Source organism: Chionomys nivalis, chromosome 8 (assembly GCF_950005125.1).
Source record: "Chionomys nivalis chromosome 8, mChiNiv1.1, whole genome shotgun sequence".
NCBI lineage: Eukaryota > Metazoa > Chordata > Mammalia > Rodentia > Cricetidae > Chionomys > Chionomys nivalis.
This window is the reverse complement of record NC_080093.1, coordinates 74,596,487-74,607,468: the sequence shown is the minus strand read 5'-3', so window position 1 is coordinate 74,607,468 and position 10,982 is coordinate 74,596,487. Positions and strand designations below refer to the sequence as shown.

Sequence of the window (10,982 nt, the reverse complement as noted above, 5' to 3'; positions counted from 1 at the left end):
CAGACATTTTTCTTGTCATTATTCCTTAAATGATATGGTAAACAGGTGTTCACATGGAACTTATGTTGTATTTTGTATTTGGTATTATAAACTAGCGGTGATTTAAGGTGTATATGTGTAGGTTATATACAAATACTAAGTCATTTTATATTATTAACTTGAGCTCCTGTGGAAGTCATTATCCCTGGGAATCTTGGAGTCAGTCTTGTGAATACTGAAGGATGTTTGTACATGCATCAGTGGCTTTTAAAATGGAAATACAAATGGGAATAATATTACAATCGTAAGTGCAATGAAGGGAACATGCTTAGGAGTCAGTTAAACTAGAAAGGCACGGATTTACATTAAGAAAATTCTGAGGGGCTGGAGAGATGGCTCAGTGGTTAAGAGCACTGCCTGCTCTTCCAAAGGTCCTGAGTTCAATTCCCAGCAACCACATGGTGGCTCACAACCATTTGTAATGAGGTCTGGTGCCCTCTTCTGGCCTTCGGGCATACACACAGATAGACTATTGTATACATAATAAATAAATATTTAAAAAAAAAAGAAAATTCTGAATATTTATGAAGGACTTAAACCGTGAACAAGTGGAAAGATAACTTCTCTGTGCAGGGAGAGTTAACAGAGTGAAAACAACAATTCTCCCCAAAGTAAAATATCAGTAAATGAAATTCTTATGAAATTCAGGTTTTAAAGGCTAAAGATCATTGGAAATAGTAATGATTAGTCATTAGTAATGATTTCTGGGTGTGGTGGTGCACGCCTTTAATCCCAGCACTTGGGAAGCAGAGGCAGGCAAGTTCCAGGCCAGACTGATCTACATAGTGAGTTCCAGACCAACCAGAGCTCCATAGTGAGTGAGGCCCTGTTTAAAAAAGGAAATTACAGAAAATAATTAAGGAAAGTGAAAATGAAGACTAGAGGGGACCTTGTCTTACTAGGTGTCAGAAAATATGGTGAAGCCATAATATTAGCATCATTTTAGTATAAAAATTGTGCTGAGAAAACTAGATAAATACCTGAGTAGGAAGTATTCTAAAATGAGGCTCACGTGTTTAAGGATTGGTCCCCACCACTGGAGATTGGGTACTGAGGGCTAGAGCCAAATACGACCCACTACTGTGTTTGTATTGTGTGGCGTTACTGGGAAATAGTGGAGACTAGGAGGTGGGAGTAGTTGGAGGAAGAAGTCACTGGAGGTGTGCCCTTGTCAGAACTTACAGACTCTATCTATCTATCTGTCTGTCTATCTGTCTATCTATCTATCTATCTATCTATCTATCTATCCATCCATCTATCCATCTATCTATCTATCATCTATCTATCTATCTATCTATCTATCTATCCATCCATCTATCCATCTATCTATCATCTATCTATCTATCTATCTATCTATCTATCTATCTATCTATCTACCTACCTATCCATCCATCCATCCATCCATCCATCTATCTATCTATCTATCTATCTATCTATCTATCTATCTATCTATCTATCCATCTATCCATCCATCCATCCATCCATCCATCCATCCATCCATCCATCCATCTATCTATCTATCCATCCATCCATCTATCTATCAGATTTATTGGAATGACTTACAGACTGCAGTCCAGCTAATCTAACAATGGCTGGCTGTGAATGGAAAGTCCAAGAATCCAGAAATTGCTCAGTTCATAAGACTGGATATCTGTTACATGAAACCACGTGAGTTTGTTAAAGGTCTTAAGAATTTATTCAGGTAGCTGGGTGGTGGTGGCGCACGCCTTTAATCCCAGCACTTGGGAGGCAGAGGCAGGTGAATCTCTGTGAGTTCGAGACCAGCCTGGTCTACAAGAGCTAGTTCCAGGACAGGCTCCAAAACCACAGAGAAACCCTGTCTCGAAAATCAAAAAAAAAAAAAAAAAAAGAATTTATTCAGGTATAAAATAGGGATAAACACTCACTGATACAGATTAGACACCACTGTAATCAGTTGTTGTTGTGTCCTGCCATTCTGACCAGGGAAACTGGGGTTCAACCACTTGGGGGAGAAAGTGAGAGTGTGCATGACCCTATGACCCCTCCCCTCAACTTTTTGTTGTTGTTGTTGTTGTTGTTTGTTTTTCAAGACAGGGTTTCTCTGTAGCTTTGGTGTCTGTCCTGGCACTAGCTCTTGTTACCAGGCTGGCCTCGAACTCACAGAGATCCACCTGCCTCTGCTGGGATTAAAGGCGTGCACCACCAGCTGACTTCCCTCTCCGTTTTTTAGTGGTTATGTATGCTGACAAGACCACACCCTAGGGCTTGCTGCCCCAAAGGTCATTGGCCAAACAGATCAAAATCTCATAGCACTTCCCCCTTTTGTTTTCAAAATAAGAAGGCTCTAATCTTATCCTATAAAATTATCTACAATAAGAACAACTATTAAGTATTGTGTCACATTACCTCTATAGTCAAAAAGCAGAAAGCAAGGAATGCATGCATGCTTGTGCTCAGTTTGCTTCTGTACATAGGTAGGATCACCTACCTAGGGAATGATACCACCCAAAGTGGGCAAGTCTCCTCACCTCAGTTAATGCTATCAAGAGATATATGTCCCCATAAACATATTTGCCATCCATTATTACATAGCAAATTTCTGTCAGAACAACGATATTGAGCCAGGTATGGTGTCATGTGCCTGTGATCCTCCTTGGGAAAGTAAGAGTTTAAAACTAGTCTGGGTTATGTAGGGAGTTTGAAGTCAGCTTAAGCTATATAATGAGACCTTTTATCAAACAGCAACAGAGACAGAACCAAACAACAGTTGTTTTAGAATCCAAAGCATAGGCATGGCTCAGTTGGGTTCTTGCTTAAGAGCTTGACAATGCAGTAACCATGTGCTTGCAGGGCTAAGGTTTTTGAAATGGATCACTAGGGAAGGAGGCACTTCCAAATGCTTTCTTGTGGTTGTGAAAAATTTTCTTTTTTGTGGAGTGTTGGACTAAATTACTTAAGAGCTGTAAGTTGGAGGCCATCCTTTGGTCCTTGTCAGTGGAACTTTCCATAGGACAGTTCATTGCCTAGAAATGGAATTTATGAGAGAGGAGAGAAAGAGAGAGAGAGAGAGAGAGAGAGAGAGAGAGAGAGAGAGAGAGAGAGAGAAGAATTAGGAGGTAGAGGAGAAAGAAGAGGAAGAGGAGAAAGGTACCGAGGAAGGGAGAGAGAAAAACATGGAATGGAATGAACTGGCTTGCTATTGTGTCTTAGTAGGCTACAGGGAGTGTACTATAGGAATGAAGGGCACAACCAACAGCAATAAAAATCACAGTTACTCAAAACTAGAAAATAAAGCTGGATGTAGTGGCACATGCATGCCATCACAGCACTTGAGAGGCTGAGGCAGGAGGATTGTAAGTTAAAGCCTCACACAGTGAGACCTCTGAAAAAACCAGTCAACCAAACAGCAGCAGAAAATGCTTTCCTTCTGCATCCATCATTTACATGAAACTATGCGCTTACGTGGCTTTGATGTGCAGCTGTGATCCTGACCCAGTGAAGGAGCTGTTTGCTACAATATTAACGTCCATCACAATGGTTTGGAGGTCTGTCCATCCGGAAGTTCATGTCTTGGAGACCTGGTCCCCAGGATGGTGATTTTGGGAGTGATGAGGGCTTTAAGAGATGGGGCTAAGTGACAAGTCTTCAGGCCATTTGGAGAGTGGCTCAGGGAATGATTGTGGGACCTCATTACCTGGCTTTGTGTTGTGAGGTGTAATCCTTTCTCTTGGCTATACCCCACAATCTATCATAGATTCCTGCTGGAGCCTCACACTGTGTGGCCTCCAATACTGTGAGCTGAACACTTTTTCTTTAAAAAAAAATGTAATCACATTTATTTGTTTATTTGTGTGTGTGTCCCTATGTGCCATGCACATGTGTGGAGGTCAGAGGACAATTTGCAGGAGTTCCTTCTCTCCTTCTACCAGGTAGGCTCTGGGGATCAAACTTAGATCACTGGGTCTTGTGGCAGTGCCTTTACCTTCTAAGCCATCTTGCTGGCCCCTAAGCCTGTTTTTTTTTTTTGTTTGTTTGTTTTGTTTTTGTTTTTTTGTTTTAAATAAACCCAGCCAGCTTCAGGTATTTTAGATAACAAAAATAATATAGACCAGGAAGGAAAATACATTGTTCTAGTCTGGTTTCTGTTGCTGTAATAAACAGTGTGGCCAAAGGAAAGTTGGGGAAGAAAGGGCTTATCTGGCCTCACAGGTTCACCAGGGGAAGCCAGAGCAGGACCCTGAAGTCAGGAATGGAAGCTGAAGCCACAGAGGAATGCTGCCTATGGGCTTGCTCTCCGTGACTTGTTCAATCTGCTTTCTCCTACAGCCCAGAACCATGAACCCAGCAATGGCACAGCTGACAGTGGGCTGGGTCCTCTCATAGCAATCTTTAATCAAGAAAATGCCCCTACAGACTTGTCCACAGGCCAATCAGATGAAGGCAATTCTCAGTTGAAGTTCCCTTTTCCCAGGTAACTCTAGTTTGGGTCAAATTGATAAAAACAAACCAACACATTCATCTATGCTTCCAAATCCAGCCAGTACTGCACTAACACCTGAACACCCTCCAGAGCATCTTTGGACAATCTCCCTTTCACCTTCTGCACGCCAAAACAGTCATTGTTAGCCAGGCGTGGTGGTGCACACCTTTAATCCCAACAGTCGGATCTCTGTGATATGTATGTTAAGAAGTCATTTCTGAAAAAGTATCTTAGGTCCTTCTCTTCACATACCTATATGTACCTATGTACTTATCAGTTAACTAACTTACAGGGGAAGTTTTATTGTTCTCAGTCTATAGACAAACAAACCGTGTTGCAGAGACATTTAGTACTTTACCTAAGTAGTGTGAATCAAATCCAGCTCTTCTTGACCTCTGGAGAGCCTCTACCTTGCCTCACGGGAGGCCTCTAGTGGTAACTTCTTAAACTTCAGGATTATCCTTATTTTTTTTTATTCTTTTTTAATTAAAATTTCCACCTGCTCCCCGTTTCCCATTTCCCTCCCCTCCTCTACTGCCCCCTCCCCCACTCCCCTCCCCCTATCCCCACTCCTTTTCTCCTCCCCCCACACCATTCTCCCTCCCTCTGGATACTGAAGAGCAGTCCAAATTCTCTGCCCTGCGGGAAGACGAAGGTCTTCTATCTACGTCCAGGAAGGTGAGCGTCTAAACAGGCTAAGCTCCCACAAAGCCAGTTCATGTATTAGGATCGAAACCTAGTGCCATTGTCCTTGGCTTCTCATCAGCCTTTATTGTCCGCCATGCTCAGAGAGTCCAGTTTCAACCCATGCTTATTCAGTCCCAGACCAGCTGGCCTTTATCCTTATTTTTGAAGGAAAAATTTGAGGCTGCTATAATCAAGAAGACTGGTCATTCTGGGCATGGGGTGGGAAAGGAGGGAGGGACAGGGGCAGGGGATGACAACTCGCGGCACCAGGGAGGCTGTGCTGTGGGAGGTCTGATTATGTTGTATTTCTTGATACTGATGCCTGGGCACTTTTTCTGTGTGCCTGAGCATCAATTATTCCATTTTCAAACATTTTATGAGTGCTTGGTTAATCACGGCTACATGTCCACAGTTCCAGCACTTGGGCTCAGGCTCAGGCGTGGGGGTCTGAGGCCAGCCTGGGTTCCTTAACAAGACCTTGCCTCAAACAAACAAAAACAAACAAAATAAAAAATAATGATGACTAGCTGGATGTGGTGACCCAGGCCTTTAATACCAGCACTTGGGAGGCAGAAGCAGGCAGATCTCTGAGTTCAAGGCCAGCCAAGTCTATAAAGAGAATTCCATACCACTCAAGGCTACGTGGAGAAACTCTGTCTCAAAACAACAACAACAACAACAACGCCAAGTGCCTAGCCTGTGCCAGGCTCTGTGCAAAGAGCCTCTCATAAGTACCCTTTGAGTTTTCTCAAAACAATCCTACGAGAAAAATCACCGCTATTGTTTCCATTTTTATAGATAACAAAACTGAGTTCCAGAGATGTTTAGAGTTGACACATTATTTGGAAGCGAATTATAGAGCCAGGCTGGAACCTTAGTGTACCCCATTCCAAACCTTTTCCCCCATCTTTTTTTTTTTTTTGAAAGAAGCTTTCTCTATGTAGGTTAGGCTGTCTTCAAATTTGTGCCTCCTTCCTCAGCCCCTGAGTGCTGAGTTACTGTGAGCTGCCATTACCTTGTCCCGAAGTTCTCAATGAGAAGACTCTCTGCACATGTTCTATTTTCCTTCTCTCTCTCTGTCTACCTCCCTCCCTCCCTCCGTCCCTCCATCCCTTCCTCCCTCCCTCCCTCCCTTCCTCCCTCCCTCCCTCCCTCCCTCCCTCCCTCCCTCCCTCCCTCCCTCTATTTCTCTCTGTCTCAGTCTCTGTCTTTCTCTCTGTCTCTCTCTGTCTCTGTCTCTCTCTCAGACTAAATAGCATTGCTGTGAGTGTTATATGTGGAAGCAGGAAATGGATTATGTGGGGGTAGTGTTTATCAGGTGTTGGTTTATTCGTATTCATTATAGGCTTGTTCTTTCGTAGGCTCCAGTAGCCCATTGCCTGTCCCTGTAGGCTGGGTCCCTGCCTTGGACTGGACACCACCACGGAGCAGTATCTGACAAGAGTGAATTCTCAGCCGTGTGCCATAGCGTACCCTAAACAGAGCCAACGAGCTGACTAATCAATGTGTGGACACGACAGCCAACAGACAAGGTCTAAAAGTCTGTCTGTGAGTATCTCGAACCTAGTGTTTCAGGACCCTTTGGACTGTATCATGAGCAATTCTTTCCTTTTTCTTTTCTTTTTAAAAAAATTCTTGATTTATTTTTATGTACACGAATGCTCTATCTTCATGTACACCTTCATGCCAGAAGGGGGCACCAGATCCCACTACAGACGGTTGTGAGCCCCCTGTGGCTGCTGGGCATAGAATTCAGGACTGTGAGCGGCCATACCCTGCTCTGAAGTTCTTCGCAATGAGAAGACTCTCTGGACATGTGAAGAGCCAGTGCTCTTAACCACTGAGCCATTTCTCTAGCTCCTGCATGAATGGTTCTTACAGCAATCTTTTCTTGCAAAGGCTGCACTTTAAGTTCTGCGTTGCCAGGACGAAGGTGGCAGCATGTTTGGTTCCTGGAAGCCGCTTTCTCTCTGTGTCCTCCTGGGCCGGGCCTTCCAGGTGCGCGGGCTTTAAGTTCATCGTTTGGTCTATTGGTTTCATATTTTTTCTTTAAAGGTTTATTGTATGTGTTTGAAAATCTCGCCTGCACAGAGGGCACCAGAGAGCTTGGCTCTGCAGGAGTTATAGATGATTGTGAGCCGCTCTGCGGGTGCTGGGGATGGAGCTGGGGTCCTCTGAGAGAGCAGTAATTGTCCTGAACAGCTGAGTCATCTCCCCAGCTCCTCATTTTTGTTTTTTATGTCACGGCTTTGAATGGTTCTTATTTTGTCTCCCTTGAGCTGGCGTGCTAGAAAGATCTAGAGCTACCCTTTTACCCTTGGCTCATGCGCTCTGTCACCCGCTCCCGCCCCCACAGAGGTTCTAAGTAGCTCCTTAGGATTCATCTTTTCCATCTTTACAATTGTGTGTGTATATACTCTGGAGGTCAAGGGTGTAACATCATTTACTTACAGCAGGGGGCAGTACAACGTAGCAGATAAGAGTCTGTGACTGTAACTGGGTTTGAAATTGATTTTAATCTTTGATTCCTATATGATTACAGGCCTTTTTCAGTGAGAATTTTTTGACTGTGCGTCCTTCAATGCTTATATAATTATTTTTTAATTTATACATGATTTCTGTCCTAATATTATGTATGTGTATATTATAGAATGTAATAAAATAAAATTGAAATGAAAAAAGATAAAATTCACCTTAACATATTTTATTGACAATCGATTGCACATATTAAAAAATACACAACCTAGACTGGAGAGAGGGCTCTGTGGTTCAGCACTATTGCTCCAAACAGAGGCTCTGAATTCAGTCCTCAGCCCCTGCATGGGAGCTCCCAACCCCCTGTAACTACAGATCCAACACCCTTTTCTGCTCTCTGAGGACTCCTGCACAGAGGTGCTATCCGCATACTCTTGCAGGCTCACAACCATACACATTAAAAATTTAACCTTTTAACAACAGAGTTATGTATTTTATTTCTTATCGTCTTAGTTATTTTTCTACTGCTGTGACAAGACACCACAAGCAGGATAACTTATTGAAGAAAGCGTTTCACTGGGCTTTTGGTTTCAGAGGGACAGCATCCACGATGGCGGAGCAAAGGCATGGCAGAGCGAATAGCTGAGAGCTCGCATCTTGATCTCTATGTGGGAGGTAGAGAGAGAGCACACACTGGGAACAGCTAGAGTCTTTTGAAGCTCTCAAAGCCCTCTCCCGGTGACACAAGTCCTCTAGCAAGGCCACGCTTTCTATTCTTCTCAAAGAGTCCCACCAACTGGGGACCAAGTATTCAAACATAGGAGCCTGTGGGGGCCATTCTCATTCAAACTACACAATTAATATATGGGTGCCTAAATAAGTTTTATATATTTGTAGTTGCCCACAGAGGCCAGAGAGCATCAGATCCCCTGGAACTGGAGTTACAGGTAATTATGAGCCTTCTGCTGTAGGTGCTCGGAACTAAACCAGGACTTCTGCTGGAGCAATTAGCACTCGTAACTGCTGACTCACATCTCCGGCTCCCTAAAACAAATCTGAAAAACCAACCAAACCCAAACCAAACAACAACAACAACAACAACACACACACACACACATAGAGAGAGAAAGACAGAGAGAGCCTGGTATGTTTTGACACCATGAACATGTTATACCATCAAGATCCATCAGACACAAAGGTCATCTAGTCTGCTTCCTGTCCCTATGGATTAATTTGTATTTTGTAGAGTTCATATTTTTTAAAAACATTTATTTTTTTTTGTGTGTATGTGTGTGTGTGTGCCAGTGTGGGTGCTGCTGCAACTGTGCATGGGTGTCGGCCAGAGGACAACTTGCAGGAGGAGTTGGTCCTCTCCTTCCACCACGTGGGTTAAGGTGATGAATTCAGAGTCTCAGATCCTCAGGCCTGGTGGCGAGTGGACTTATCTGCTGAGCTGTCTCACTGACTCCACATTTTGTCAAGGTTTATATGCAGCATAATTATTTAAACTATTTTCCTGTGTTTATTTATTTACTCTCACGTGTTTGGGAGTATGTGGATACGGTTGCACAGATGTGTACACGCTACAGCATGTGTGTAGAGGGCAGAGGATAACATCTGGAGTTAATTCCACCGACTGAACTCATGCAATTGGACCCAAGCCACCAGGCTTGGCGGTGAGTGCCTTTTCAACCCCGGAGCCATCTCGTTGGCCCCCAGCGTAGATTCTCTTTTGTTCTGCCTGCTTTTTACTCAGCACAACTCCTTTGAGTTTCATATTTACAGATGAAATTGAGGATGACATATTGGCGAATTTACCTTAAAAATAACATTTGGTTTGTAATAGCATGAAAATACCTTTATTTTTCAATTGAATTTAAATTTTAAAAATTAATTTATTCTTTTTTTAATGTGTGGGTGGATGTGTACGTGTTCTTGGGTGGATGGGTACACTTGTGTATGTGGATATTTGTATGGAGGTCAGAGGGTATTCTTGAGTATTATTTCTCAGGCATCTGCCATCTTTTGTTTAAAAAGGGTCCCCCTGCTTGGTATGGCAGCTCACACCTTTAATCTAGGCACTTGGGAGCCTGAGGCAGGTGACTCTCTGTGAATTTGAAGCCGGTCTGGTCTGTACAGCAAATTCCAGGTTGGGCAGGGCTATACAGTTTTTTTTTTTTTTTCAGTTCCATGACCAACTCCAGGATGTTTAAGCATAGACTTTTATTTTAAAGCACAATGGTGGTATTCTGTTTGTCTATCAGGTGGTACAGTTTACAGTTTACCACATACTCACTTCTGCAAGGACATGTACACAAAGATCCACATTCCGCATCTGGGAACCTAGGAAAGCTCTGAACTAAACTCGCAGGTTCGTTCGATCGTGGTACATCTGGTAAGGATCACTGGCGTACCAGTTGCGCCTCTTCCAGAAAGACGTAGTCACTTTATCTAGGAGTTTACTCTGGGTCTTGTTGCAGAACACAAATTCCCTCAAGCGCTTCTTTCTTGTCGTTGACTTTTTCCATAATTTTTTCTTATAGCCCGCCTTTCTCCTCAGCCAAAGGCCAGAATGAAGTCGCAGGAACCGATGCAGGACCGATTTTACTGTCTTCCTCCTGCCCTTCCGTGTGCTGCAGTATGTTAGAGTTCTGACCGGCGGCTTCAGGACACTGGGGACCAGTGCGGCCACTCTATTAAGGATTGCTGCAGTCAGCCCATGTGTCAGGTTTCTGACAGATGTGACAAGTCTTGGAGCAGAGGAGACAACTGGTGTCTGAATATGTCTAAAATGAATGGTGCACAGTGCAGACTTAAGACAGGCATTCTTGGCACAGTTCCAATACGTTGAAGATGCCAAAACATTTAGGGGCCGTAATATTCCCGAAGGGGCTCTCATCGCACCAGTGAAGACGGAAGCCGCCATCTTGACTGCCCTATACAGTCTTAATAAAGAAAAAATAAATAAAATAAATAAAAAGAGAAAAGTGTGTGTGTGGGGGGGGAGTGGAACTTCACTAACTGGGCGAGACTAGCTGGCCAGCAAGCTGCCAGGGCCCTGCCTGTCTGTCCCGCCCCATCTCACCCTGAGTTATACCACATGTCACTGTGTTTGATGCGGGCTCAGGTAGGTCCTCGGTGCTCACGCTTCCTTTCCTGACTCAGCTATCTTCTCTGCTGTCACTCATTTGTAAGGCAGGGGCTTGCTACGAAACCTAGATCAGTCTTGAATTCGAAACACTCTTTCCCTGCCTGCTGGGTGCTGGGATTCCAGGGCCCTGCCACCATGCCTGGCTTAGAGTGTAGTCTGAGACTTAGC

At 43.8% G+C, this 10,982-nt stretch overlaps 1 protein-coding gene across 1 annotated transcript; it reads right to left on the bottom strand.

Annotated features, from left to right (window-relative positions):
• Positions 1-10,021: 10,021 nt before the first annotated feature.
• LOC130880668 (39S ribosomal protein L35, mitochondrial-like) lies at positions 10,022-10,589 on the bottom strand. Its single transcript, XM_057779811.1, has one exon. The coding sequence runs from the start codon at positions 10,587-10,589 to the stop codon at positions 10,023-10,025; it is 567 nt and encodes a 188-aa protein (XP_057635794.1). The 3' UTR covers position 10,022.
• Positions 10,590-10,982: the final 393 nt, after the last annotated feature.

Excerpts from the sequence above, each read along its gene's own strand:
- LOC130880668 (XM_057779811.1), bottom strand. The coding sequence starts at position 10,589 with ATGGCGGCTTCCGTCTTCACTGGTGCGATGAGAGCCCCTTCGGGAATA.